Below are 26306 nucleotides of genomic sequence, written 5' to 3'. Positions count from 1 at the left end.
ATGCAATTAACAAACATGCTGAAATGGACCCGATTCACATATCAATACTGTACAAAACCGCAAACTAAACGGCCCACCATGACAGACCAGGCCATATAAATTCAGAGTGGGACAGAATGACAGCACTTCAATGGAGGCCACACAACAATGACGATGTCACCCAACCAGTCAGCTCTGCAAACCAACTAATAACTCCAACATGGAAGGAGGTCACCTGGAGGTGCAGCAAGAGGGATATTAATGACGAGAAGGAACCTATTTCCAATCATTCAAAACGGAGACAACCTGCCTCATGAACTGTGTCACTTTTGAGTCACAGCATCTTAATTATGAGGCACTGTAACCAAGATGGCAGCAGAGAATGGCAATGTTGCACTCTTTTGACTATACTCACGTATTGCTATACTTGAGGACACATGACAATAAAATCTCAATCAAAGGAAGCTGTACTCACTACTTTGTGAGGGCCTTGTCACTTTAAAGGAGGTATCATGCTAAACTAAAGGGACAGCCATCAACAACAGCACAGACAAGTCCATATCCACTCTCTGAAACAGCACCTTAACCGGGCCCATTTCCCAACATTACCTTACCAGAGCTTTACAGGCCCGGTCTCTTCACGTACATATCAAATTCCTTTCAGAAAGCCACAAATGAGTCTACCTTCATCACATTCTCAGGCAATGTAATTCACTCACTGTGTGAAACATTTATCAAGCTGCTTTTGCTTCTTTTCCCAATCAATTTAAAATCTGTGTCCTCTTGGTTCTTGATCCTCCTTTCAACTGGAGCAGTTTTCCCCGTTTGTCTAGAGGGCAATGATATTGATATCTCTGATGATACCTCGAACAAACCTATGCTCTAATGAGAGCAATCCCAGCCTCTCCAACCTACCCATGTAACTAATCTTCCTCATTCTGAAGCCGTTCTCGTAAACATTTCCGGCCCCCTCTCTAATATGTTCACCACCTTCCCAAAGTGTGCTGCCCAAAATTAAACATTTCTGTTAAGACCAAATCAACATATAAAAGTTGACTACAATCTCCTTGATTTTCTACTGTTTGTCTCTGCAACCGTGTTAGAACTGTATCATTTATTTTACTTCTCCTTGTTCTTCCCATTAAAATGAATCACATCATGCTTATCCGCATGAAATTCCATCCATCTAAACAGCTTCTTGAAACTACCATTCCCCACAACCCCCCAGTTCGTAATACTAGAGTTTACATTTTGAAATTTTGAAACTGGGCCTTGTACACCCAAGTTGAGGGCACTAGATTAGATTAGATTAGATTTCCTGTGGAAACAGGCCCTTCAGCCCAACAAGTCTATGCTGCCTCTCGGAGCATCCCACCCAGTCCCATCCCCCTATAGCCCACACACCCCTGAACACTACAGGCAATTTAGCATGGCCAATCCACCTAGCCTGCACATCTTTTGACTGTGGGAGGAAACCAGAACACCTGGAGGAAACCCACACAGGCACAGGGAGAACGTGCAAACTCCGCACAGACAGTTTCCCGAGGCTGGAATCGAACCCGGGTCCCTGGTGCTGTGAAACTGCAGTGCTAACCATTGAGCCACCGTGCCGCCTAATTCAGGTATTAAGAAAAAGTAATGGCCCAGTCCTGACCCCTGCGAAACCTCACTGTTTATTTAGATCCAGTCAAAAAATAACACCATTTATGCTCATCATAGAGACGGGCAAGACTGCATTTTTCTTCTCTGATGCCAAACTTGGATTTGAATCAAGTCCTGGTCGTGTACAGCAGGTCTGTTGTGGACAAAGGCTTCTTGAACTCAAATATTCACATTTGTAGACGGTTTCCCTGCTCCAAGCCAGCCACTTTTGAGGATGCCTTGCCCAAGGCTGTCAATGAAGGGCTTTATTAGGTGTTCAGTTGAGGCTGGCCAAAAAATAAAATTTACAAAAGGTCTACAGGGAGGGGACATTCAGCCAAGCAGTCTCCACTGTATTCACACTTAAGACCACAAGGAGAAAGAGACTGAGGAGAGAAAGATGAACAAATGTAACAAGGGCTATTGGCAAGCGGGTGGCAAATTACACAAAACATTTGAAACAAGTAGTTTGCCTCTGCAGTGCAATTTCTTTCTGGCTATGTCAGAAGACTCATCTTTAACCGTGGATCTGCTTACCTTTTAAGTTACCAGTTTCAAAGTCTCAATGTCAAAGCCTGAGCCATAATACTTGACACTTTTACATTCAAAGCCTAACATTTTAAACTCATAAATGTCATGGAAGATTCAGACCCCGATATGAACTCTTAATAAGTCTAATTTCTGGAGCTGAGTGGTACTGCACAATACATTTGAATTTTTTTTTTTTAAAAATAGGTCTGGCTCAAATGACCAGTTATAAACAATCATGTCATGTTTAATGAACTTCAAAACTGAGGCGGGGGAGAAATAACTGACTGGCAGAGGGTCGGTGATGAACAACACATGGCTTTTTTTTTGCTGTAATGTATAGAGATTTTGGCCACCCAGTTTTGCAGCATGGGCATCATCCAGCTGCTAGCCAGGTCAAAGTAAGGCTACTGCATTTTAATTGCATCATTCACAGCAATGACATTTCAGGTTTGTGCTTTCAAAACAAAACTTGCCTTCTTTATATTATTACACTCACCCCAAAAGGCCTGCAACAGTTTATGCTACACACTGGCCTCTTCTCTTCTGACTTCATGTAAAGCTATCAACATATCTTTTGATTTCTTTCTCCCTCACATACTTACCTAGCTCCCCCTTAAATGCATCTCCACTATTCTCCTCAACAATTGGTTGTACCAAGTTCCACATACTGACTGTTCTGGGTGAACAAGTTGTCCCTGAGTTACCAACTGGATTTATTCATAACTATTTCATTCCTCTGGAGGTTAAGGCAAATGACAGCCATGTTGGAAGTTGGTATGTCCTTGCCAAGCGGAGCAGACAGATCCAGAGATGGCCACCGAGGTGGACAGGGTCTGCCAGGACATGACAAAGACCAGAGCGTGGTCCGGCACTAGCTGTCCACTCAACTCTTTCCAAGGCAGCCATACAGATTTGTTTGGGCGTCACCGTAAAGCTAACAATGTTGCACTGACATTCAGTAGACTGTACAGGCTTGAATGGAAAATGCGGGAAAGGACAGGACCTTTAACGATGAGCTGACTCCATCAACGTTAAGTAGCGTTTTGTAATGCCCCTGTGAAGCACCTCGTCATAATTTGTTGCACTGAAAGTATTACATAAATACAAGTTGTTGTTGCCAGTGACCATGGCATTTAGCAGTGGTGCAGCCAAAGAGAAAATGCAACTAATCCAATGGAAGAGAAAACAAATGCCCTCAGGATTTAGCGGTTTGACACTACACTGAAGCAGCTAGTTTTCATCACTCCTCCCACCCTCCTTCACCCAAAACTATTTCAAGCAGCCTGTGGATAAAATACACTACAGATATATTAATCATGTCTGATCATTATGCAGTGGTAGCTGTGAGTACTGGGCTAAGACTTCAACAACGTTCACAGCTGCACCAACAGATATGGTCAACACTAAGTCAAATGAGCTGTTCAATGAGTTAAGGCTTACCTTCAATCCACTCTGGTCAAGTTAAAATTAAAACACAGGCATTTCCTCAAATCTTATTGCTGGGCAGTGAATTAGATGTTAGCCTTTGACCTTTGGTATGTACGGCTAAATGAATCCAAATTAAGAGATGGCGCTTTCTCTACATGCAACCACTCTCATCAATAGGCAAAATAATTTGGGACATTTTCAATCGAGCTCCCAACGACAACAGACTAAGCTCACTTTTGAGCAATGCAACACCAGCAAGGCCACAGATGGCTCTTAAGGGAAATGGGACACCATCACACTGACGGAGCAGGAAGGTGTAATCAGGGAACAGTGAAGGTTACGTACAAACATACGAATAAAGAGTAGGCCATTCAGCCCACTTAGTGTGTTGTGCCATTCAGAAAGATAACAGCCGATCTGATTATTCTACACCTGCCCCCAATAACTTTCCAAGGTTCTACTTAATCTTTGCCTTAAAAATATTCAAGTGTTCTGTTTCAAAACAGTTCCCAAGAATCTCAACAGTGCAAGAGGAAATAAAATTTTCCTAATTTGTTATGTATAAGCAACCTTTTATGCCTGAACAGGGACCTCTATTTTTGGATTAACCCATTAGAGGAAACAATCTTTTAATAGGCATCGTGTCTCATCCCTTCAGGATCTTGTATGTTTCTTAATAAGATAACTTGCCCAATTCTATGAATTAGTCTAGTGTTGCCAGGCCCAAAACAGAGAAATTTAGCAAACCTTGCCGTGATCAAGGGGCATTTGATGGAACATTCAACATTTGATTGAAGATTTGATCAAAGATCCCTCAAAAGAATCAGCATTTATTTTTAAGACATACAGACAGCTTTGCCAAATGAAACAGTCACTTCCTAAATTGGCAAAACATGCCACATGGCTAGCACCTAGTTTGTACGGTGCTACCTGAAACAGCGGCCCTGTGCACTCCACAAACCCAGCAACCATTTACCACATTCCCAGAGCACTTTTAATTTTCTGTGGCACAACTTACACATCAACAAACACCAAGTGATCAAGAGGGCAGTGGAACCACAGCTTACCTCCGTGCAGGAAGAATTTTACACACAATCTTCAGAATAATAAAAACATTAAATGCAAACTCTTTTTCCTGTTCTTCGACTTGACCTGTCCATCTAACATTTTGCTTCTTGTACAAAAATCTTTAAACCTGCAATGTATCATACAACTTGCAATGTGTTAAATTCATACAAACCTGCGCTCTATTAAACATCCAATCATGCGCATTTATTGCCATCCAGCTACTTCTCAATCATCTGACTTCAAGATTTTCTGTAATATATACAACCAATGTGACTTGCACTATAATTCACAAACCTGTAGTTTAATAGAGATATTTATAAGCACTGCAGCCCTTGCATACAATTAGAAAACAGTAAATCAATTGCAGCTCTACAGGGTACCGTAGGATAAGGCAGAGACATGAATGATTTCACTTTGCTGTCTTTTGACAACCATCTGACCTAAAATCAGTTATGCGCTTTTGATATTTATTGCTAGATGTTGAGACTGTGCTTAACTGATGTACTGGCATCCATTTGTTATAAAAGGAATAACATAAAATCAACACACTCTAAAATTATCATTTAGTTTCCACACTGCAACAAGCAAACAACATACAACCATAAATGAACACAAACTAAGGGTAACTCTAGCTGATGCAACTTAAACTGAAGCACCAATTCTCAAAGGAGTTCATTGCAACGCTATACTCATTACTCAGCACTAGACTGAAAGATTCTAGGAACTGTGCAAGACAAATTAAATCTAAGGGCACTAGTCTTAAACCATTGAGATTAATCTCCATCAAAAACAAAATCCCACAGCAGTACAGTGTTATTTAATCACATATGACTATAGCAGGACAACGATGCACAACAGTCCCAGGATAAGGGATCGGCCATTTAGGACTGAGGTGAGGAGTTCTATTTTATTTCACTGGATATAAACCTTTGGAAATCTCTACCCAAGAAAGCTGTGAATGTTCAAGTTATTGAGTGCATTTAAGGCTGAAATTCCCAGATTTCAGGATACTAACGGTTTGAACGTTAGCCAGAGGTTGAAAAAGCTGAGGCAATTTTCCCTGGAGCATCACAAGCTGAGGGGTGACCTTGTAGAGGTTTCAAAAATCATGGGGGGCTTGGACAGGTGAATAGCCAAGGTCTTTTCCCCAGGGTAGGGAGTCCAAAACTAGAGGGTATACTTTTAAATTGAGAAAGGAAAAATTTAAAAGGCACTTTAAAGGGGAATTTTTTCTCGCAGAGGGTGGTGCGTTTTTGGAATGAGCTGCTACAGGAGGTGGGGCAGGCTGGAACAATTCAAACATATAAAAGGCATCTAGAGGGGTACAAGAATAGGAAGGATAGGAAGGGGTTTAGACTGATATAGGCCGAAAGCTGGCAAATGACCAGATTAAATTGAGGATATCTGGCTAGCATGGACAAGTTGCATCGAAGGGTCTGCTTCCATGCTATGAAGGGAGTGAGGCAGTGGTAAAAAGCTGTAATTCTGGAACAAAGTGTCACATTTCCAGTCTGATCATTTCCATGTTGGAAGTGCCTAGCCTTCTGATACCTTTATCCACGTTGTCAGACTGTACATTGCTTGATTCAGTGCAATACACATGTAGGGAATACTGCCATCAATTCTGGAAACCACCAAGTCACAAAACCTTCTGAGGAACTGTTCTGAAGTTGGGTCCCTAGACCCAAAACATTAACTCTTTTTCCTCTCCACGATGCTGTCAGACCGGCTGACTTTTTACAATAATTTTGAATTTTGTTTCACAAAACGTGCATGGAGTAGTAATAGGCATTCAAAGTGCCAGCTTTTGAGGCCTGTGTTCTCACAGGCTGTGAATACTCATCTACTTACAGCGGCCAGGAAAGGACACTCAATTTCCAGATTCACCGTGCACAGTTCATTCTGGATGTGTCATGGGCAAATTCAGAGACATAACTCTCTCAAAGGCAAATCGCTCACGTGTAGCCAGCAATCATCAAAGCAGAAGTGACTTCAATGGAACCAGCTTGTGTACAGGATGGGAAATGGACACAGGTCTGAGGAATGCCTGTATGACAAAGAAACCAGGACCAAACAACCAGCAGACTCCCCAAATTCCACACCAAAATGACGTGACATGGTAGCCCTGAATATCCACTCTCATTTTTTTCTTTGTGGGGGGGGGGGGGGGGGGGGGGCGAGGTTTGGCTAGGAGAAATTGCAGGGAGCACCAGCAACAATCAACAGTGGGCAAGCACACAGTGCCATGGTGACCAGCAGCTTGGCAACAAGCCCCCCAGACTGAAAACTATGGCCCACACATTATCTGATCGCTATCTCGCACGTGGATCTGCCTCTCACTGGCTCTTTAGCATTAGGTAAATATTAACCATATGAAGAAGATTTCCCTTCCTCGATGGGTCTACTGCCTGTCCATCAATTTACAATCAGAATAAAAGATCATGACGTTGACGGCTCGATGAGTGAGAACTGCCAAAAATGTTCATCTGCAAGCTTATTATGACAGAGCAGGCTTAGTGGGCGGCTCTCATTCTTTGCTGAAGGACGACGTGATAAATACTTCTTGCCAAATACTTTTTGTTTTTGCTGGATCCTGGATTTACTAAGTGAGGAATGCTCATGTCAGGGAAATAACAGTTTAGAATGTTAAACATTCAAATAAGCAATTCCTTGAATTTACTCATATCAGAACCAATCTGATGAAAATTCTTTTGCTTTATTTTATTCTTTATTGTAAATAAAGAAAACAGCAAAGGGACAAAAAGGGACATGCATAAAAATAATGGAATAGTTAAAATAACACATTAATGCAATTCCAGCATAGAAGTGCACCAAGGACTTCTGGAAAGGGTCCAAGAATACAGCAAACTGTTTTCATTAATGTATTGAACCAATGACCTTTTAACATATTTCAAAGGCAAAAAAAAACAAGTGCAGTTTCTTCAGCACAACAGTTAAATATTGCCCCTTTCTTCAAATGATCACATATGAGATTGTGAAATCCACAGAAAGGAACCTGTAGTACAAAGTGCAAGTCACAAGAATGCACCTTCTCACCACACATTATCTTTGTATATAACGAGCCCGCACACAGCATTTGAAATTCCTCAGAGGCCCTCGAGATATTTCACCACCCATATATGACTGCAGGCTACCACAAAATTATCAACATTTCCCTTAATGGCAATAGCAAAGTGAGATAGCTTAACCCAGTCACACATAAAGTATGTCGGTTTGTCAAAAGCAAACATACACACCTAATGTTTCAAGTACTCCAGTCGGCAAAGAGAAATTTGACTCACAAAAGCTCCTAACTACTAATTTATGGAGACAACAATGAGCAAAAGAGGGGAGAAAGTAAGAGTGCAACTCAAGTTGTTCTAAGAATCCACAGTGTGTGACCTAACTCAGAAAAAGGAAATGTGGTGAGTCAGTCCTGGTCCTCTGCCACCAAGCCTGCCAAGATCTGCAGAGACAGGGAGAATACTTTGTCTCACACTGGCAGCTTCTCAAAGCAACAAGAACAAGGGACCTAGACGGAGTTATCCCAGTTGAGCTAACAGTCTACAGCCACCTACCTCCTTTATGCACTTTGAAATGGTTCATTGCTTTAAATCTGCATCAAATCAAAAAGTCCTTCATTCCAGATCTGCAAAGATGCAGATGATATTCCCAGATGAACTATGTGCAGCCCAGGATACAACAGCTGATCCAAGAATTATAGCTGGTCTGACCAGTGCTAATTATAAAAGACAGGCCCATCACAAGGTGTTTCAGAGATAGTAGGAACCACAGATGCTGGAGAAACTGAGATAACAAGGTGTAGAGGTGGATGAACACAGCAGGCTAAGCAGCATCAGCGGAGCAAGAAGGCTGACGTTTTGGGCCTAAACCCTTCTTTCTGAAGAAGTGTCTCAGCCCAAAACCTCAGCCTTCCTGCTCCTCTGATGCTGCTTGGCCTGCTATGTTCATCAGCTCTACACCTTGTTATCCCATCACAAGGTGTAAGACATGGGAATCCCAAGTGGGTTGACACTTACCACAATGCCCTCCCCCGCCATATGTATACCAATGACAGCCTGCTCCATGTCACAATTGCTTCTCTACTCCTCCATTGCCTTTGCATTGTCAAACTCATTGTACCCAATGCTCAATTCCGAAAGAACCAACTTCTGCCTATCAAACATTGAGAACACCGAGGTTGAATCAGATTGTGTGATGTTGAATTTGATTATGATCTAAGCATTAGATTCCCTACCCTCCATCAGAAAAGATCACCAACTTCTATCTCTGTAATACTCTGGTCTTTCCTCAGCTTGTCTGCTTCGGAAACCTTCACCCATTCTGATGTTGCCTTCAAGCTCAACTGCCTGAAACCTCTCCTGTCAACAGATCCCAACCTGCAACTAATGCAAACTGACCCACAGCTCTGCTGTTCTCACCACAGCCAGCACCAAATCCCAGTGACCAAATGCCCTGGTATCCGGCGCATTTCCTTTATCTGTCAATCTCTGTAACTAACTCCAGCTGACAACTCCACTCCAGTTCTAGCCTCTCATGCATTTGCCACTCCCACTGCCCAAACAATCGAGAGCTGCAGCATCAGCCCAAGAAGACCCTAAAGCCATGACATTGCTTCCCTTGACTTCACTCACACCCCTCCTCCATTAATATCTTCCTAAATATTAACCAAGCTTTACTCAAACCATTTCAATCCATGTAATGTTTAGCTCATGTTAAGTACCCTTGGATAGCTGTTTCCATTAAGGGAGCTTAGAATTACAATTTGCTGATTTTAAACACAGTGGAATGTACAAGCAACGTTTCAGCATTAACTCTCCCTCATTCAAAGAAGCAAATAACCATTGCTCATTACGTTCCCAAAGCAATGAAACACAGCAAGTGATAGATGAAAAACCAAGAACAAAATGTTATACCTTCAGGAGTAAAATCTCTGGAACTCCTTGCTCAGATCAATCTGCCCCTTTACAAAGCATCTGGCCACTGCATAAATATTGGCAGTGTTTGCCTGTCCGATAGGCTTTTAGGTCACAACCCCCACCCCATCTGTCTATTTGGGGGTTTCTAATAAATAACTATGAAGATGAAAAGGAACTGCCCTGTCTAATTACTCCCTCAAAGTAAACCCAGATTCACTGCATAATTTGAGTGATTTTTTTGCACAAAAGTGCCCTAGTGTCTTTCTTAAAAGTAATTTCTTTCATGAGAAGTGCTTGCCAATATTTCAGAGAACATGGTTATGGTGCAACACTTTCAATATGAAACACTGCTGCTGACTGGATATATAAAATCAAAACTAAAATTTTGTAACTGCCATAGGAAGCAGGCCACAAAGGGCACAATTTTTCACACAAGGATCATAAATATAAATATATACCACATAGAGATACCACAGAGATATATAGCACAGAATCAGACCCTCTGGTCCATGCCAACCAGATATCCTATATAAATCTAGTCCCATTTGCCAGCACTTGGCCAAATACTCATCCAGATGCCTTTTAAATGTTGTAATTGTTCCAGTCTGCACTTCCTCTGGTAGGTCATTCCATACTTGCACCATCCTCTGCGTGAAAAGTTTACCCCCTAGGTCCCTTTTATATATTTTCCCTCTCATCTTAAACCTATGCCCTCTAGTTTTGGACTCCCCGACCCAGTGGTTACAGCAAAGGAGTTACATTTGTGAGCATGTTTATTGGCAGAATATAAAAAAGAGCAAATTTCATATTTAAAAAGTGGTCAATCTCCACCTCTGTTTGGTTCAGAGGTTTCTTATCAAACTAGTGAGTATGGATCCCAGGTTCACTGTCTGACTTCCTCCGAATTAGCTGCTGTCAGGTGAACAGTGATACACCACAGCACCCTAGGCTGACAGGGAGCATAACTTCAGACTCTGCTCTTGAATAAAACACAGCAATTCCTGCCAACAGGTACACATGGAATGGCAAATTCATTCAAGTTGAACATGTCTTCACCTCTCTTCTCAGCCAGACAACTTGTAGTCAAGAATGCACACAGGTCATGGGCAGTTGCTTACTGTCCTGCAGAGTGATTTAGGTTTGATGAGCTACACTAAACCAACCAGCACATTCATAAACAAAAGGCAGGATGGGGGTGAAAATTGGACTTCAAGACAGATAACTTCTGTATTTGCAAAGCAACTGTGGCACAGCACTCACCGCTGAGACAGAAAATTCTGGATTCAAGCAGCACTGCAAGACAGAGCGTGACGATTGAGATTGGAACCCCAGCACAGCATTATAGCAGCACTGAACAGTTTGGGATGTTGTTTATTAGACAAGAGATTAAATTCAAACCCTGTCTATCTTTACACTCAAAGTAAAAGATCCCCACCTCTCTATTTGAAGAGTAGATGAGTTGTCTCTCGTGTAACAGCCAGCATTTATCCTATTTTCACACACAAACACACAATCCATTCATTTTCACAGTGCTGTTTTGCAATTTGCTGTGTGCACGTTGGTTTTGGAGTTCTGTACTTTAGGAGGCGAGGGTACTGAACAGTTTTGACACAAAGGTGGACAAATTCTGGTTAGGCAGTGAAATCAGGGGCTCTCAGAAAGCTGGGAAATGTGGAATTCGAAATTCAGCAATATTCTTATTGAATGGTAGGCGAGTATTGAGCTTGTTTAATGGTATACACCTGCTCTTATTTCACAGGTTGCTAACATTTGCTGTTGCCTTACTTACTGTACAACAGTGACTCCTCTTTAAAAATCCTTCACTCACCATTCAGTGTTTTAAGACTTACAACAGTCATGAAGGCATGACATAAATCTACATTTATGCTACCTTTAAAATTATTATTTTACACTGATGGAATTGCTTTCCATGAAAAATATGGCAAAGTTATACAACCTCAGGATTACTATGCAAATTCTCACTGATAGAAGCAATGAATCTCATAGGACTAGAAAACTGAACCAAAGGAATAACAGTATTACTCCAATAAGCTGCAATTAGAGTGTCTAATATGCTCATTTTAAAATTCAGTGGTTACTATTCCAAAAAAAAGTTAAACATGAGAATTCTTAGCATATTCATTTAAACCTGCCTCATAAGCTGAGTGAAGTCAATTTTGTAGAATAAAATGCAAGGACAAATCGAAGTCCCAACCTAGGTCCAGCTTCACAATTCTCCACTTCCTTAATGTTTCTGCCTGCAGCTGCGTGATGCTGAGACTTAAAAGTTGCTTGCTCGTGTCTCCATTTTCAGCTGTATCAAAAGACAGTGATTTGTAGCAACAAAAAAAACAGGAATGTTTTACAGAGATAGCAGGAACTGCAGATGCTGAAGAATCTGAGACAAGGTGCAGAGCTGGACGAACACAGCAGGCCAAGCAGTATCTGAAGAGCAGGGAGGCTGACGTTTCGGGTCTAGTCTCCCCGTATGGGAGGAAATCACAGAAAGTGAACAAAAACTTGCACAAAGTGATATGTTTCGAGGATCAGCTTAAAGTAGGAGGCAGAGAAAGACAGAAAGTCAGAGCGTCAGCCTAGACAGCTGAAGGCAGGACCACCCATGGTTAGGGGGTCAAAAACACACAAGGCCAGAATTAAACTCTCAATAATTTACAACACAGAAAGAAGCCATTCAGCCCATCATGATGGCACAGATCTGACTGTACCAATGCCATTTTCCAGATTTTTTTCCCCCTATAGTCCTAAAAGGTATGGCAATGCAAGCGATAATCTAAATACTGTTTAAATGCTTACACAAATTTGTGACTAACTATTCTTTCAGACAGTGTGCTCCAAAACCCCACACCTCCACCACTCTTGGTAATAAATCTATTCTCAACTCTCCCCTTGGCCTTATACATCTTATTTTAAATCTATGCTCACCGGTATTGATCCCACTACTAACGGAAAAAGTACCCTCCTATTCACTTTATCTCTGGCCTTCAAATCTTGTGCACCTGAACCTTCACTGGTACATGCAAAACAGCTCCAGCATATCCAAACATTCCTCATGTTGCAGATCCTCCAGCTCAGGCAGCATCCTGGTAAATGTCCTCTCCAGTATAATCACATCCTTTCTACAATATGGTGCCCAGGAATGCATGTCGTACACCAGTCATGGTTCAACCAGTTCAAGAATAACTGCCTTGTTCTGGTATTTTGCGTCTCAGCCATAAAGGTAATTAAATAAAGAATTGGGGAAGAGTGTACGGCTGCAAGAGATCGGGACCTTCTACATAAAATCAAGAAATCTTCCCAAAAAAACTAAGACCAAACCAATGCTTGGTTGCACAAGTTATTTTGCACAAATGTACAACTCTGACATAATTTACATTATTTGAGCACCTGAAGGTATCTTCAAACAAATGAACAATAAACCCGTTTCCCCGGTTACCTTTTCATACAGGTAAACGCCGGGGTTGTGTAAGCACCTGACTCCGTGCTAAGGACAACGGGTTTTGGTTTTGTTCGAGTACAAACAGAATGTCAGCATAGTCTCTCACACAAAACTGCAACGCCGCTTTAATGTCACTTGCTTTAGGAAAGGCAACATGTTTTAGATCGTATTCTTTCCCTGGGGTTTGCTGAAGTCGCATCGAATGTACAATAGTGGGAGGTTCCCCGGGCCGCGCTGCCACTCTCAGACAGGCACTGGATAACGGATTAGGTAATGCAGGAAATACCAGTTCAAAATCACCGCCTACTGCATAGATCATCTCCTGTGCTTTTCTCTCCTCCGGGGGGGGGGAGAAAAATAAACTCTAAGACCATCATTTGCACAGTACTTTGCACAAAATAAAGATTTATTTTTGCATCAGACAATTCAGCTTGATGGTTAAATCTTGCAATGTAATTTCCTCCTCGGCTGCATTGCGGTGAAATCTAACCTGCTACCTCACCAAATACTTCCCAGGCCATGCATAAAGTATTCCAGGGTTGCTAACTTTCACCATTTAATGAACGTATGGGGGAAGATCAAATATTAGTTTTCTGTTCTGCATTTGGTTCGAAAGAAAATTCTCGCAATTAAAAACAAATCTGACTTTGAAAAGTTTAGCCTATGCGTTTGGTAGTTTGAAAACGACAATGCAATAAAGTACAAATCGCACCAACTAGAAATTTGGAGTCTGTAGAGGGCCCTAGGTGATGGAAACTGCAACTTGGATGATCTTGGGCGCTGAGATTTACAAAGATTCCTAGACGAAAAACAAATTCAACCCTAATCTACCATCAAGAGTTGAAACAACGCATTAAACATGACCTATAGTCACCGTAATCTGAATTTAAAATAGCATTCCCGTCTCCGAAGCAAATCACTGTAAATCACTGCAATTATTTTTATTGTTGGAACAAAAGGACGCAGCAACCATATGATTCCCACCCAAAGCAATAAATTGATAAACAGACACTCACAACACCTCGCTCCGAGTCATCTCAGAGGTCCACTTCTTCCGATGCATTCTTTGCAGATACAGCGCATGGCTGTGTTGCAATTTATATATACACACACATATACATGTACAAAAGCAACATGCAAAGAGAGATGATTGTGAATAATAGCAATTGCCTCTGCGAACCACCTCCTATCTCCCCTTTCCAACGTAAATGGCCATAAAATAGAAAGAACAAAGAGGTGGCTTGCAGCTGTTTATAAGTCCTCTGCTGCTCTGCGAAAGCTTTCCATTTCACGGTGCTGGGGTAAAAGTCGTCCATGAAATAGAGGTTGCTTTGCTTCTAGCTGCTGCTGCTCCTCCATCACTATTCCATGTGCTCGCACGCTTTCGCGACGTCAATGGAACGTTGCCCGGCGCCACCAGCGACTGACGTCACGGGACCCGGCGGGGAAACACCCACCTGCGCGCCGGAATCCCGCCCGAGGACCTGGAAGATTGCGTCCTGTTCACGACACTTACCCTCTTATTACAAGTGCATGGGTGGTCAAGGGGTATGAAGTGAAGGCGGGGGCGTGCAGGTTTTTATCTCTCTCCATGCAGTGCACAATGCATCGTCGGCTCCCCTCTACGAGAAACATTCATACAATTTTCCCCAGAGCACGAAGCTAGATTCCACTAGAGTAATTTTTACTATTTGTCAAACCTACAGCGGCCAAGAATTTGCACTCGTTCATGCATTTCTCGCTCCCGTCCTCTCCAGTATTAAATACGATGCAACCATTCAACATTTACGCGTATTTTATGCTTCTTCAAAATTCGTTTATGGGATTGTCAGCATTGCTCTCAGCAATATTTATTGCCTATTCCTCATTGCCCTTGAGGTAGCAGTGAAGAAAAGTTTATGTCAAATAGCCATGTATTCAATCTTAGTCACCTTCTGCAAAGTATCTGCCAACATCTTCCAAATGAATGCAACTATGTTAAAATGGGAATAACCACACTAAAACACCTTCAGATTTTGCATAAATGTGGAGCGCGTATGAAACGTTTAAGTGAGTAGCACTAAGGAGCTTGAGAATTTTTGATGGTAATGTTGCTTGTTTATTACTGATGAACCAATACAAATAACTAAAGCTGGAATATCAACACATTCATTATGATTATTTCATTATTGTACAAGTTTTAATTATTACCTATTCAATTGCTGTATATCATTCAGAAATTCATTGTGTGACTTACAAGTATCTGTCATGCCTGGCTCCAATGTTTTATACATATGAGTGGATATATAATAGATCAGAGAAATTAAGTGACATTATTTTACTGACAGAGAACTGAGATGATTTAAATGTGCTATTTGGAACAATCACCAGTGTTAACGCTCCACTCATGCAAGTACTGCCAATTATAAAGATGCATATATGTGGTCATACTGAATGATTTCCATATCCTTAGAATGGATAACTCTGCACAATGGATTTGTTTTCTTTGAAAGTGATGTTAAATGTTTAGAATTGTGTGGGACCATCTGGCAAAAGTGCACGATTATCAATGATACCATCTTGAAGACTTCATTCTATTGGCTAGCTGAGATTTCTGGTGAAACACTGACTGTAGCTACAGTCAGTTAGCTTTCCAGCTGACAAGACCAACTAATTTCCTTCCACTCAATTCTCAGAATCCATCAACCACACCCGACCTCGTTTCCCTTTCTGGAAGCTTTGTGAACTTCATTGGTTCAAAAAAATGAAGTTAATTTCATAAACTGGGAGAACCTAACTAAAGAAAGTAATAGTACTTAATTAATTGGCACATTTCCTACATTGGTATAACTGAAGAGTAATTCACATCAATTAATCATTTTTCCTGAAATAAATGGTGGTTGAGATCAAATACATACTTTCCATTATAGAAATTACATCACTCCCTCTTTCCTGCCCAACTATTTCTTGGTGCAAATAACATTGGCCTGCCAGCTCTCCCCTTCAATTCATACACTTACATGAAGTGAAAAGATATTGTGACAAATCAATTGCAGTATGTTGAACAAAAGTGATGCAGTAAAAGAAATTACAGCCAAGGATTAAATGAAATTTTTTATGGCACGATTCACATGCTGAGAAACTTTGCAACAAAATTTCAGCTCATCACAAAACTGCTTAGCAAGTGATTTTACATAAACTGCTAATTTTTCTACAAGAATTTTAATAACTATACAAATCTTTACAAAATGGTAATTAAAACAAAAAAGTGTAGTCTTAAACTGTCAATAAGATTTTCTTTTTTTTAAGAAAAATAAATGCATTAAATACAAATATATCTGTAAATTAAAACTTGGCGAGACTAATACATGATAAATCCACCCCGCCAGAAAAAATGTGGCAAAGAGTCTTAACATATAATGAGGCAGTATCACATATTTCTGGCCAAAATCAAAGTGTCACCACAAAGAATAGCCTGGCCATGGTTGTGTAGTTTCAGTCTATGATGCATTAGCATGCAGGAAGAAAGTTCAGCAAATTTGCATGTCTTTGTCCTGGAATTTTCTTGTAAAGAATTAGAAAGCAGAAATGCCTTCAGGCAGTTCAGAAAAACAAGAAAAATGCCAATGATTAATATTTCTGTCTGCTAGAGTTCCTCAGCTGCTCAAGCCTGTGTTTCAGTTGTTCTCGCTTCCTCCTCAATTGTTCTTTCTCCAATATCAGTCTCTGTTCGTTTGACTGGATTGACAGTATGTGTTCTGTTGCCTTTTTGAGGATGACCACTTTGGCCGCTTTGTCATTCATTGCCACCTCCGGGATTTGATCCCTTAAAGCAAAAAAGCTCAATTTCAGCTCGTTCCTCCGTTGGCGCTCCAGGACGTTGTGCGTCCTCCTCTTGTCATTCTCTTCAGAGTCTGACGTCCTCGGGCTTGGGCACTTCCCCTTGCTGTTGGTGCTGATCTGCTTGAGCACTCGACTGCTCTCCACCTTGAGGCGCTTGGTGGGAGGCTGGGGGGAGGGAGCGGCGTAATTGTGCTGATGAGTGGAGACATGGCACCGCTTGAGAACCAGAGGGCTGTGCTGAGGCCGGGAGACCCGAACTGTGTTTGTGTTTAACTCGGCTTTCCTGTTAGAGGGCTGCCTCTTCTCCACAGTGACCACATCAATTTCTTCTTCATCCTCCTCTTCCTCCTCATAATCATCCTCGTCCTCATCATCCTCCTGCTCTTCTTCTGGAAAAGCAGCAATGGAAAAGGAAAGAGAAATTAGACACAACTCAGTGAGTTCATGACACAAGCTTAACAGCAGCCTGAACCAAGCATTCTTTTTGCAATGGGGCCCCAGTCAGCTGATATTTGCATTACTAAATTCAACCTAAGCCTCTTCAGTGAAGGATATTGCGTAAGGACGTCTTATATATCCGCATCCAGTTCTCTTTAGCTCTTTCCTCCCCCTGCCAAGACAGCCTCTTGCTGCAGTGCCTCAGGGAGTTGATTAAATCCCGCCCTGCTTGGTTGGAGGGGGTGGTGAAAAGACTCTTTCATAAAGGCTGACGCCCTCACTCCAAACTCGTCGGCCTGGAATGCCCAGCCCCCTAATTACACTTTCACCCAGTTTGTCCCGGAGTGACCGATCGAGAGAGAGGAAAAAAAATCTTCGCAAAATCCCTTATGTCTGCCTGTGCATTGCAGCATGTAACCGACGCAACCACTTTAAAAAAAACGTAAAATTCAACACAATTTTAAAAAGCCCCCACCTTTAAAAGACACCGCACTTACAAAAAAAGTTGCAAAAAAGATTTTTTTTAAAAGAGACGAAATCTTTGCATTAATAAGACTGAGGAATGCAAGTTGAAATGTTAAAATTCATAAAATTAAATGTGGGTTTTGCAGTGCACCCCAATTTCAACCCGCAGCCACCCCCACCAAAAAAAGGTTCTAAGCATTTATCACATACAGCGCCCCTGTTGATATACTAAGAGGTGATTTTCCTTACCAGAGTCACTTGGCGTGTCTGTGGCAGGGGGGCTGCCGGCTCCGGGAGGGAGGGGCAGCGACACTTTATGCTCGGCGAACGGATAAGGGAACACCACCGAAGGGTCGATGCAATCGGTAGCAGAAGTGTTGAGGTCGTGCAGGTAGGTGCTGGAAGCGGTGCCCAGCCCCATGCCTAGGTGGCCGGGGGTTGCTGCAGCAGCAGAGACGGCGGAGGAGCTGGGAGCAGCGGGAGGGGTTAAGACGGCACCCCCAGCCGAAGCGGGAGTATTGCAAGACGGGGTCCGCAGGGGAGGTGAGGAAGAAGAGGAGGAAGGGGTGGATGAGGTGCTGGGGGCTCCCGGCTCCTTCCTGGCTGCTTGCAACGAAGCCAGCCGCTCGCTCACCACCTTCTCCAGCTTCGCTGCCGCCGAGAAACCGCTCCACATACAGTCCTGGATGATGATGGACTTGAGCACCGACTCGCTGTCCGCGTCGCAGATGAAGCTCTGGTTGACCAGGTCGTCGCCCAGGAACTCGGTGACTATCTCCAACTGGTCGGCGTTGGAAGGAAAGAGGCTGAAACTGGGTCTGCGGCTCGGCGACAGCGGCGGGGTGGGCAGCAGCTCGAATTTCTTCCAGATGTCCTCGCTCGGAGCCGGCAGCTGCTGCTGGTAGAAATTCTCGTCTTCATCGTAGAAAACCGGCTGGAAGGAGTCGTAGTCGTAATCATAATTGTAGCTCTTGCCCAAAAAATTGGCAGAAGCCGTCAGGGGCATCTTGAAATCGGGGCTGAGAGGTCTGGATAAGAAACGGAAAAACTGTCACTTTTTCCCCCTCAAAATTAAAAAGACACAGCCCTTGTAACAAATGAAAAATTGTGCCTTGGGTTTTAATTCTCTGACAAACACATACAAGCCCCTTTATAATTGCCAGCTCAAACGCTGGGCTTTAAATATCTAGCGTTGACGCAGCTCTGTAAAAAAAAACCCCACATACATCGCTCACTGCAAAGTCTGAATAACTTCTAATAAACCAGAGGGAAAATACCCCTACTGGTTCTGTGTGGTAAAAGTACACATTTCGTGTTTTAAAACAGAGCACGCTGTTACAACAGCCTTTTTTGTTTGCGTTATCTAAGATAGCTTTCTGGAATTATGTAAGTTAAAACTGCAACACTGGTTTCAGAAAGCAGCAACGCCGGCCGGTCTCCCACAGCTGAAATGCTGGGTTTCTTAGGGCTGGGCGCTTTGTTCAGTCTTTTTTTCCCTTATATTTATTTACCGGGACAAGCAAGAACAGCAACACTTACCGGAGTAATGTAGCAGCGTCTGGGACACAGACTCCAGGAACTGGCAGAGCCCCCTCCCCTCTCCACTCCTCTCCGACACCAACTCAAAACACCCGCAAGCAGCAACGGAGTCAAATCCTCTTCCCCCTTCAGAAGAAAAAACACCCAACGCAGCAGCCCTTTTCTTTTTCTTCTAGTGAGGCTCTTAGTGTTGTAATCTGTAGGAGACAAGACACAATGATGGCCTTAAGTGAGTTTGCTGGCTTCTGTCTATACTAGTCGTCCTTCTCTGCCTACTCTGTATTGTCAGATCCTCACTGCCCTGCTTACACTAAAGTGCTTTAACCTATCTAGAGTGCGTGTAACCGGTTTAATGCTTTGATAAAGTCCCGCCCCCTTACCCCACCCCCACATCGCCATACACCTACTTTTGGCGCCAAAAAATTACGCATCCCTTGTAACAATTTCTTCTTTAACATACATTTCACAACATGTAGCAAAACAGCAACTCCCTCTCTTTCCCCTCTACCCGACCACTAGCCCTCTCCATTACACCCCCCCCCCCCTCCAACCACACCACCTCTTTATTCAGGAGATGGGAGGAGAACAGTGCCGGATTTTTTGTCTGGATAGAAATACACTGTAGAGAGCATTGACTACTTTGTGGGATTTTAGTCTTTTGAGTAAGAAAGAGGGAGGGCGCTGCTGTAGTCAAGCGATTAACTTATTCGTTGCCAGGCTCACAATTAATTCGATCGATACTGAACGTTCCTTTTATTATTTCAGGTTACAATTTTCCTGTTTTGTTGACTTTTTTTCCCTACTAATCGCATTTTTTCTTTGAATTGATTAAGGTGAGATAATTATTTAAAGGACTGGACTAAAGTAATCGCTCAAGGAATCCCATTAGGCGTTCATCGATGTCTTTACTATCCATTGACCATTGTCTTTTTTGTTTTATTTTAAGTCTAACTCTTTTTTAAAGGAGGTTGTCCAAGCATCCTCGACAGTGTTTATCCTAACCCATGCGGTTGTCATTATTGCTGTTGTATCAGAACACGGATGACCCATTCCTAATCCAGTGCTCGGTGATACATTTATTAAATATGATGTAACTGTTAAGGAATGTAATGAATACAAACATTTTTTTAAAAATCGAAAAGATGACTATCTTCACAGATTTTTTGGGGGGGGGTTAATTATAAAATAGAAGTAAAATACTGCGGACGCTGAAAATCTGAAATAAATTCAGAAAGTGCTGGAAGAAGCTCACCAGTGGACTGGCAGCGTCTGTGGAGAGAGACACAGTTAACGCTTCGAAGTGTAGGAAACTTTGGTTCTACTCTACTTGTTTTGCTAGATAACTGCAAAGAACTGTTATGTAGTAATACAAGTAAGAGCCACGTCAGTGACACAAATGTGTGGAAATCTGGCAGAATGAAGAACAAAAAAAACCGTGTTTTCAAAAACAAAACCTGAGGTAAAGTTGAATTTCCCGCGATTTTGCCTACTCAACGAACTCGAGTAAACGAATATTTGAACCAAGTACATTTATTTCTGCCATTAAGCAGGTGATAGACACAACAAAAACCTATGTATTTATTTAACGTATGTAGTCAATTATAATCATGAAAATAAACATTTTCAATGTGCAACTATGTTTGGTAAATTGTCTACACTTACTTAAATTTCTGATTTTCTTGAACGAACTATGTCATGACATGATTTTTTTCTGCTCATGATCGATAATTTAACCATTTTCTATGTGGACTTTATTATTATTTCATTTCTTAATTATCTTATTCTTTCTTAATTACTGTTGAATTGCCTCCTCCAAAAAACATGCAATATTTCCTTGTTCTTTAAATAAACTTTTTGTGCACATATTCCTGACAATGTCAGCATTATCAGGTCTCAGTGAAACATGTTCAAATATGGTTCAACGCATGAAACAAAATTGAAGGGGGAAAGTCCAAATAACTGTATGGATTGTAAAACTAACTTTCGTCGTATAATTGATTGAATTGAATGAGCTGCTGGACTGCCCATGTGGAACCTGTGTAATGAATACCGTGTTTTTACTCCGGCTTTCCGCAGTTGATGGACTTCAAGAAACAAATGGATATTGTTGAATGGGAATCCCATCAGCAACAACTGGTCAATAGACATTTTAAAAATCTGCTCGACTAAAATGGTTTAAACGCGCCCTCTGCTGCTGAAACCTGACTTTAACTTACAATGGGGCTATTCATTGCCTTGTTTAAAATAGGTACCTATAAAGGTTGAATTGTGGGAATAGTGCCCAGTTACCTATCAATTCATCTCTTGGATCCTGATGACTGCCCGCTTTTTGATTTGCAGTATCAGGCAAATGCCATTCACTAATCTCGTCATATAATGTAGGTGTGCAGTAACTTTACAAAATTCTTTCTACTGCCCTTTACCAAACATTGACACAGCCAAAATCATAACTGCATGACTAAACCTTCAACAAATGCTTACAAGAGTACTTTTACCGCCGATATTATGTCTGTCCCGCATTTTTTCATCCAGCTAAGCATTTACATTCTGACTAAACGAAGCTGGGTACAACTTTTGACTTTAAACTTTTAGGTTTAGAGGGCATTTATACTTTTTAAGCATCTGTTTTGGAGATATGGGTGTCACTGTCTAAGCCATAAATTGTTGCCTGCCCCTAATTGCCCCTTCAACTGCATTGTTTTATTGGGCCATTTCAGAGGAACACTCAGGAGTCAAGGACATTGCTGTGAGTTTGGAGTCATGTATAAACGAGTCTAAGTAAGATTACCTTCCCTAAAAGACATTAGGTAACCAGATGTTTTTCTTTGATAACCAACAGCTTTTAATTCTGAATTTTTTTGGAATTCAAATTTCACTGTCCGGCATGACGAGATTCAAACTCATGTTCCTCAGAGCAGTAGCTTGGGTCTATGGCTTCCTAGCCCTGTGATATTGCCACTGCACCACTGTATCCCACATTCTTGTATATTAGTTTTATGACCAAAATGACAATTACAGTCACCCCTCTGACCTCCCCTCCCTCCTTGCTATCCAACCCACTTTGGAATGACTTTCATACATTTGCAATGAGATGAAATAAAATTCTATCATATCACGTGAAAATTATTACCATAGGAAGCATAACTCTCGGCTGATAATTGGGTACAAAACATTGCAGCTGGTGGAAACCTGAAGTACAGGAAAGGGACAGGAAAGCAAACTAATGTAACATTGGAATTGGTCCTGTGCACCCGAAGGTTGAAAACCAAGCCTGAATCAGCCAATTATTTGTTGGAGAAACCCACTACAAATTGATTTTTATTTTCAAAAAATGGCTTCCATTTGTTGCACAATTTATTAGCAGGAACTGGGCTGATCAACCCGTCAAGCCTGTCTGTGTGATGGATTTTGAGCCCTAATGAGCAACCAGTTTTAAGGGGTATTCCTGGTCTCGAAATGAATCCAGGAAACTGTGCTTTTTAGCATGCTGTCTCTCAACACTGCACAGTAGAAAATTATTAAAACGCTCTAAACTTGAAAACTAAAGTCAAAAGTTGCACCCAGCATCATTTTGCCAGAAGGTAATAGAAACAGCTTATAACCACTGTGCAAGTGATAGATGCACTGAAAAAATTTACCTGTGGTTTTTTTTCATTCTGTAGTGCATTTCCACCATTGACTTATACTATCAAGAGTTTGGGGAAAACGGGGATTTAAACGTATGCTGTTAAGAAGCACAGTATATTATTGAAATACCACAGAAGATGTAAAGTATGGAACTTTCATATTCATATTGGTGTGAAATAAGGCAATGATCAGTTACCAAAAAAAGGCAAAATTCTATTGTCTTCTCGCTTCTTTATATGTCTTCTCGCAGAATCTGAAATGAAATTAAATCTTAGCTTTTTTCTCCTTTTATTCCTCTTCGTTGTTATCATTGCTGGAATTTTTCTTGCTCAGGTAAAAATTGAAAACCCTGAAAACAAAGCCATCAGAAATTGTGAAGGAAAATTACCTGTTAATGTTTGTGTGCTGTTGTAAGGATAGGTCTAAACTGAAAACATTACCATTTACAGGTGCTGACAGGCTCTACTGTATCCAATTTCAGAACTTCCCATCTTGATTTCAGCTGCTGTGATACCCATTCCCAATTGGCCTGGAAAATGTGGTGGTGAGTTAAACCGCCGCAGTCCTTAAGGTACACTGCTGTTTGTAAGGCTGTTCCAATGCTTTGACATAGCAACAGTGAAGGGATGGAGACATTGTTCCAAATCAGAATGGCATGTGATTTAGAGGGGAATTTGCAGCTGGTTGTGTTCCCATGCATCTACTGCCATTGTTCTTCCATGTGGTATAAGTCATGGGTTTGGAAGTTGCTGTCGATGGAATCTCAGTGAGTTGCAGCAAGGCATCTTGGAGCTGGTTCACACTGCTGCTATTATGCAGCACTGACGGATGGGGTTACAATCAGGCAGTCTGCTTTCCCCAAGATGGTATTGTAAAGTTTAGTGTAATATCCCATTGTGCTTCACAGCAGCATTATAAAACAAAATGTGATTCTGAGCTACATATGATGATATTAGTTCAAAGAGATAGATTTTAAGGATTGTCTTTTGTAGATAGAGCCACACTGAATATTTCAATTATACTTATTTTTTCTCTCAGATTTGGAAGAAGCTGGAGATTTCAAAGTTTTTAGGCACGTGCAGATCCTGCGAGGCAAAGTTTAGCAGATAGCTGATAAAAATCTAGAAGAGAATTTCTTTTCTTTAATCCTTCTCTATAATGTGAATCAAATTCAGTCACTGGAATCAAAATCTTCCATTGTCCTGATTGTACTGTCAGCAATGTTGTTTGTAAATAATAATTTTGTTGGTGAGTTTTGAGAAGATTTGTAGCTCAGGTTGAGGTTCTGGATGTGAGTTTGTTCGCGGAGCTGGAAGGTTTGTTTTCAGACATTTCATCACCATTCGAGGTAACATCATCAGTGAGCCTCCGGTGAAGTGTGGTGTTACGTTCCGCTTTCTATTTATCTGTTTAGGTTTATTTGGGTTGGTGATGTCATTTCCTGTTCTTTTTTCTCAGCGGATGGTAGATTGGCTCCAAATCAACGTATTTGTTGATGGAGTTCTGGTTGGAATGTCATGCTTCTAGGAATTCTCGTGCGTGTCTCTGTTTGGCTTGTCCTAGGATGGATGTGTTGTCCCAATCAAAGTGGTGTCCTTCCTCATCTGTATGTAAGGATACGAGTGATAGTGGATCATGTCTTTTTGTGGCTAGTTGATGTTCGTGTATCCTGGTGGCTAGCTTTCTGCCTGTTTGTCCAATGTAGTGTTTGTCACAGTTCTTGCAAGGTATTTTGTAGATGATGTTCGTTTTGCTTGTCGTCTGTATAGGGTCTTTTAAGTTCATTAGCTGCTGTTTTAGTGTGTTGGTGGGTTTGTCGGCTATCGTGATGCCAAGAGGTCTGAGTAGTCTGGCGGTCATTTCCGAAATGTCTTTGATGTAGGGGAGAGTGTTTATGGTTTCTGGGCACGTTTTGTCTGTTTGTTTGGGTTTGTTGCTGAGAAACCGGTGGACTGTGTTCACTGGGTACCTGTTCTTTTTGAATACGCTGTATAGGTGATTTTCTGCTGCTCTTTGTAGTTCCTCTGTGCTGCAGTGTGTGGTGGCTCATTGAAATAATGTTCAAATGCAGCTTCATTTGTGGGTGTTGGGATGGTTGCTCCTGTAGTTCAGAGTTTGGTCCGTATGTGTTGTGTATGCACCGAGGAGGGGGGAGGGGACGAACTGGGCTGGTTTTGGGATGCTGTGGGGGAAGGGGAGATTTTGAAGCTGGTGAAGTCCACATTGATACCATTGGGCTGCAGGGTTCCCACGCGGAATACGAGTTGCTGTTCCTGCAACCTTCGGGTGGCATCATTGTGGCACTGCAGGAAGCCCATGATGGACATGTCATCTAAAGAATGGGAGGGGGAGTGGAAGATGGAGACTGAGAGGTCCAGGAAGGTGAGGGATGTGCTGGAGATGGCCCAGGTGAACTGAAGTTTGGGGTGGAAGGTGTTGGTGAAGTGGATGAACTGTTCGAGCGCCTCTGGGGAGCAAGAGGCGGCGCCGATCCAGTCCATGTCCTCTTTGTGAAGGAGGTCATGTTGTGAGCATAGTTTGAACGGTTCCATTGGCATCAGTTGCCCTCTGATGACCAATGTCAGTGACAATTAGTGCATGGGCTAAGATTGATGAGTTCCTAGACAATCAGAGTGATATGGATAGCACGAGAAAGTGGATTTAACGTAGAATATTAACAATGATCAGATTAAATGTGGAGCAGGTAGTAATCCTGGCAGTATGCTGAATCGCAGTAATCCTTTTCCTATTTCTTAAGTTCTTAACACAACCTGGTCCAGTTTATTCCACTTTCTACATCTTGAACGCAGTGTGTCCAACAGGGGAAACAACATGGTGATAGTGATTGGGAAACCCAGCTGATATTTTCTACTCCCCAACCCATAGGCACAGTAGACTACTTTTGATACCAACACATTGGGGAAAGTACCTGATATGTCAGCACTCACACCTACATACTGTTCCCTGAGAAATGTGGTAGCCTGTGCAGTCATCCTTTAATTCATGCTACAATTGTGAAACAAACACTCTAATTTGGTCTGAAAATGGAAAGAATTAAGTACCAGTATTATTAGAACAATGATCTTTCAGATGAGTAATTACCCTGTTATCTAGTTAATCAACAATAACATTTTGTCATGATAAGAACTTTAACAGGATAAAACATCCCAATATGCTTCTCAGGAGCAGAACTCAACACCAAACCATTTGAGAAGAAATTAGGGCAGGTACAAAATACCACTAACTAATAGCACAATGATGTTTTTCTTTTCATGTCCCATATAATATAATGGACCTTGCATGCTTCCTTCATGAAATGATGAGTCTTGTGATGAAGTCACTGAAGTCATAGAGTCAAGGAGAGTCATAGA

General features: G+C 41.8%; 1 protein-coding gene across 1 annotated transcript; it reads right to left on the bottom strand.

Annotated features, from left to right (window-relative positions):
• Nucleotides 1-15145: 15145 nt before the first annotated feature.
• Nucleotides 15146-19669, bottom strand: LOC125451974 (transcriptional regulator Myc-like). Its single transcript, XM_048529808.2, has 3 exons — nt 19309-19669; nt 18019-18797; nt 15146-17255 (listed from the first exon to the last, which is right to left on the bottom strand). The coding sequence occupies exons 2-3, from the start codon at nt 18773-18775 to the stop codon at nt 16654-16656; spliced, it is 1359 nt and encodes a 452-aa protein (XP_048385765.1). The 5' UTR covers nt 18776-18797; nt 19309-19669; the 3' UTR covers nt 15146-16653.
• Between the last annotated feature and the right edge of the window lie 6637 nt (nt 19670-26306).

Source organism: Stegostoma tigrinum, chromosome 5, assembly GCF_030684315.1.
Source record: "Stegostoma tigrinum isolate sSteTig4 chromosome 5, sSteTig4.hap1, whole genome shotgun sequence".
Classification (NCBI taxonomy): domain Eukaryota; kingdom Metazoa; phylum Chordata; class Chondrichthyes; order Orectolobiformes; family Stegostomatidae; genus Stegostoma; species Stegostoma tigrinum.
Note: the sequence above shows the minus strand (reverse complement) of the source record. Positions and strands in the feature narration are given on the sequence as shown.

What these genes read in the sequence shown, in the direction of transcription:
- LOC125451974 (XM_048529808.2), bottom strand. Translation starts at nt 18,775, where the DNA reads ATGCCCCTGACGGCTTCTGCCAATTTTTTGGGCAAGAGCTACAATTAT. An exon ending in AGACACGCCAAGTGACTCTG is followed by an intron (nt 17,256 to 18,018) that starts GTAAGGAAAATC and finishes CTGCTTTTCCAG; the next exon opens with AAGAAGAGCAGGAGGATGAT.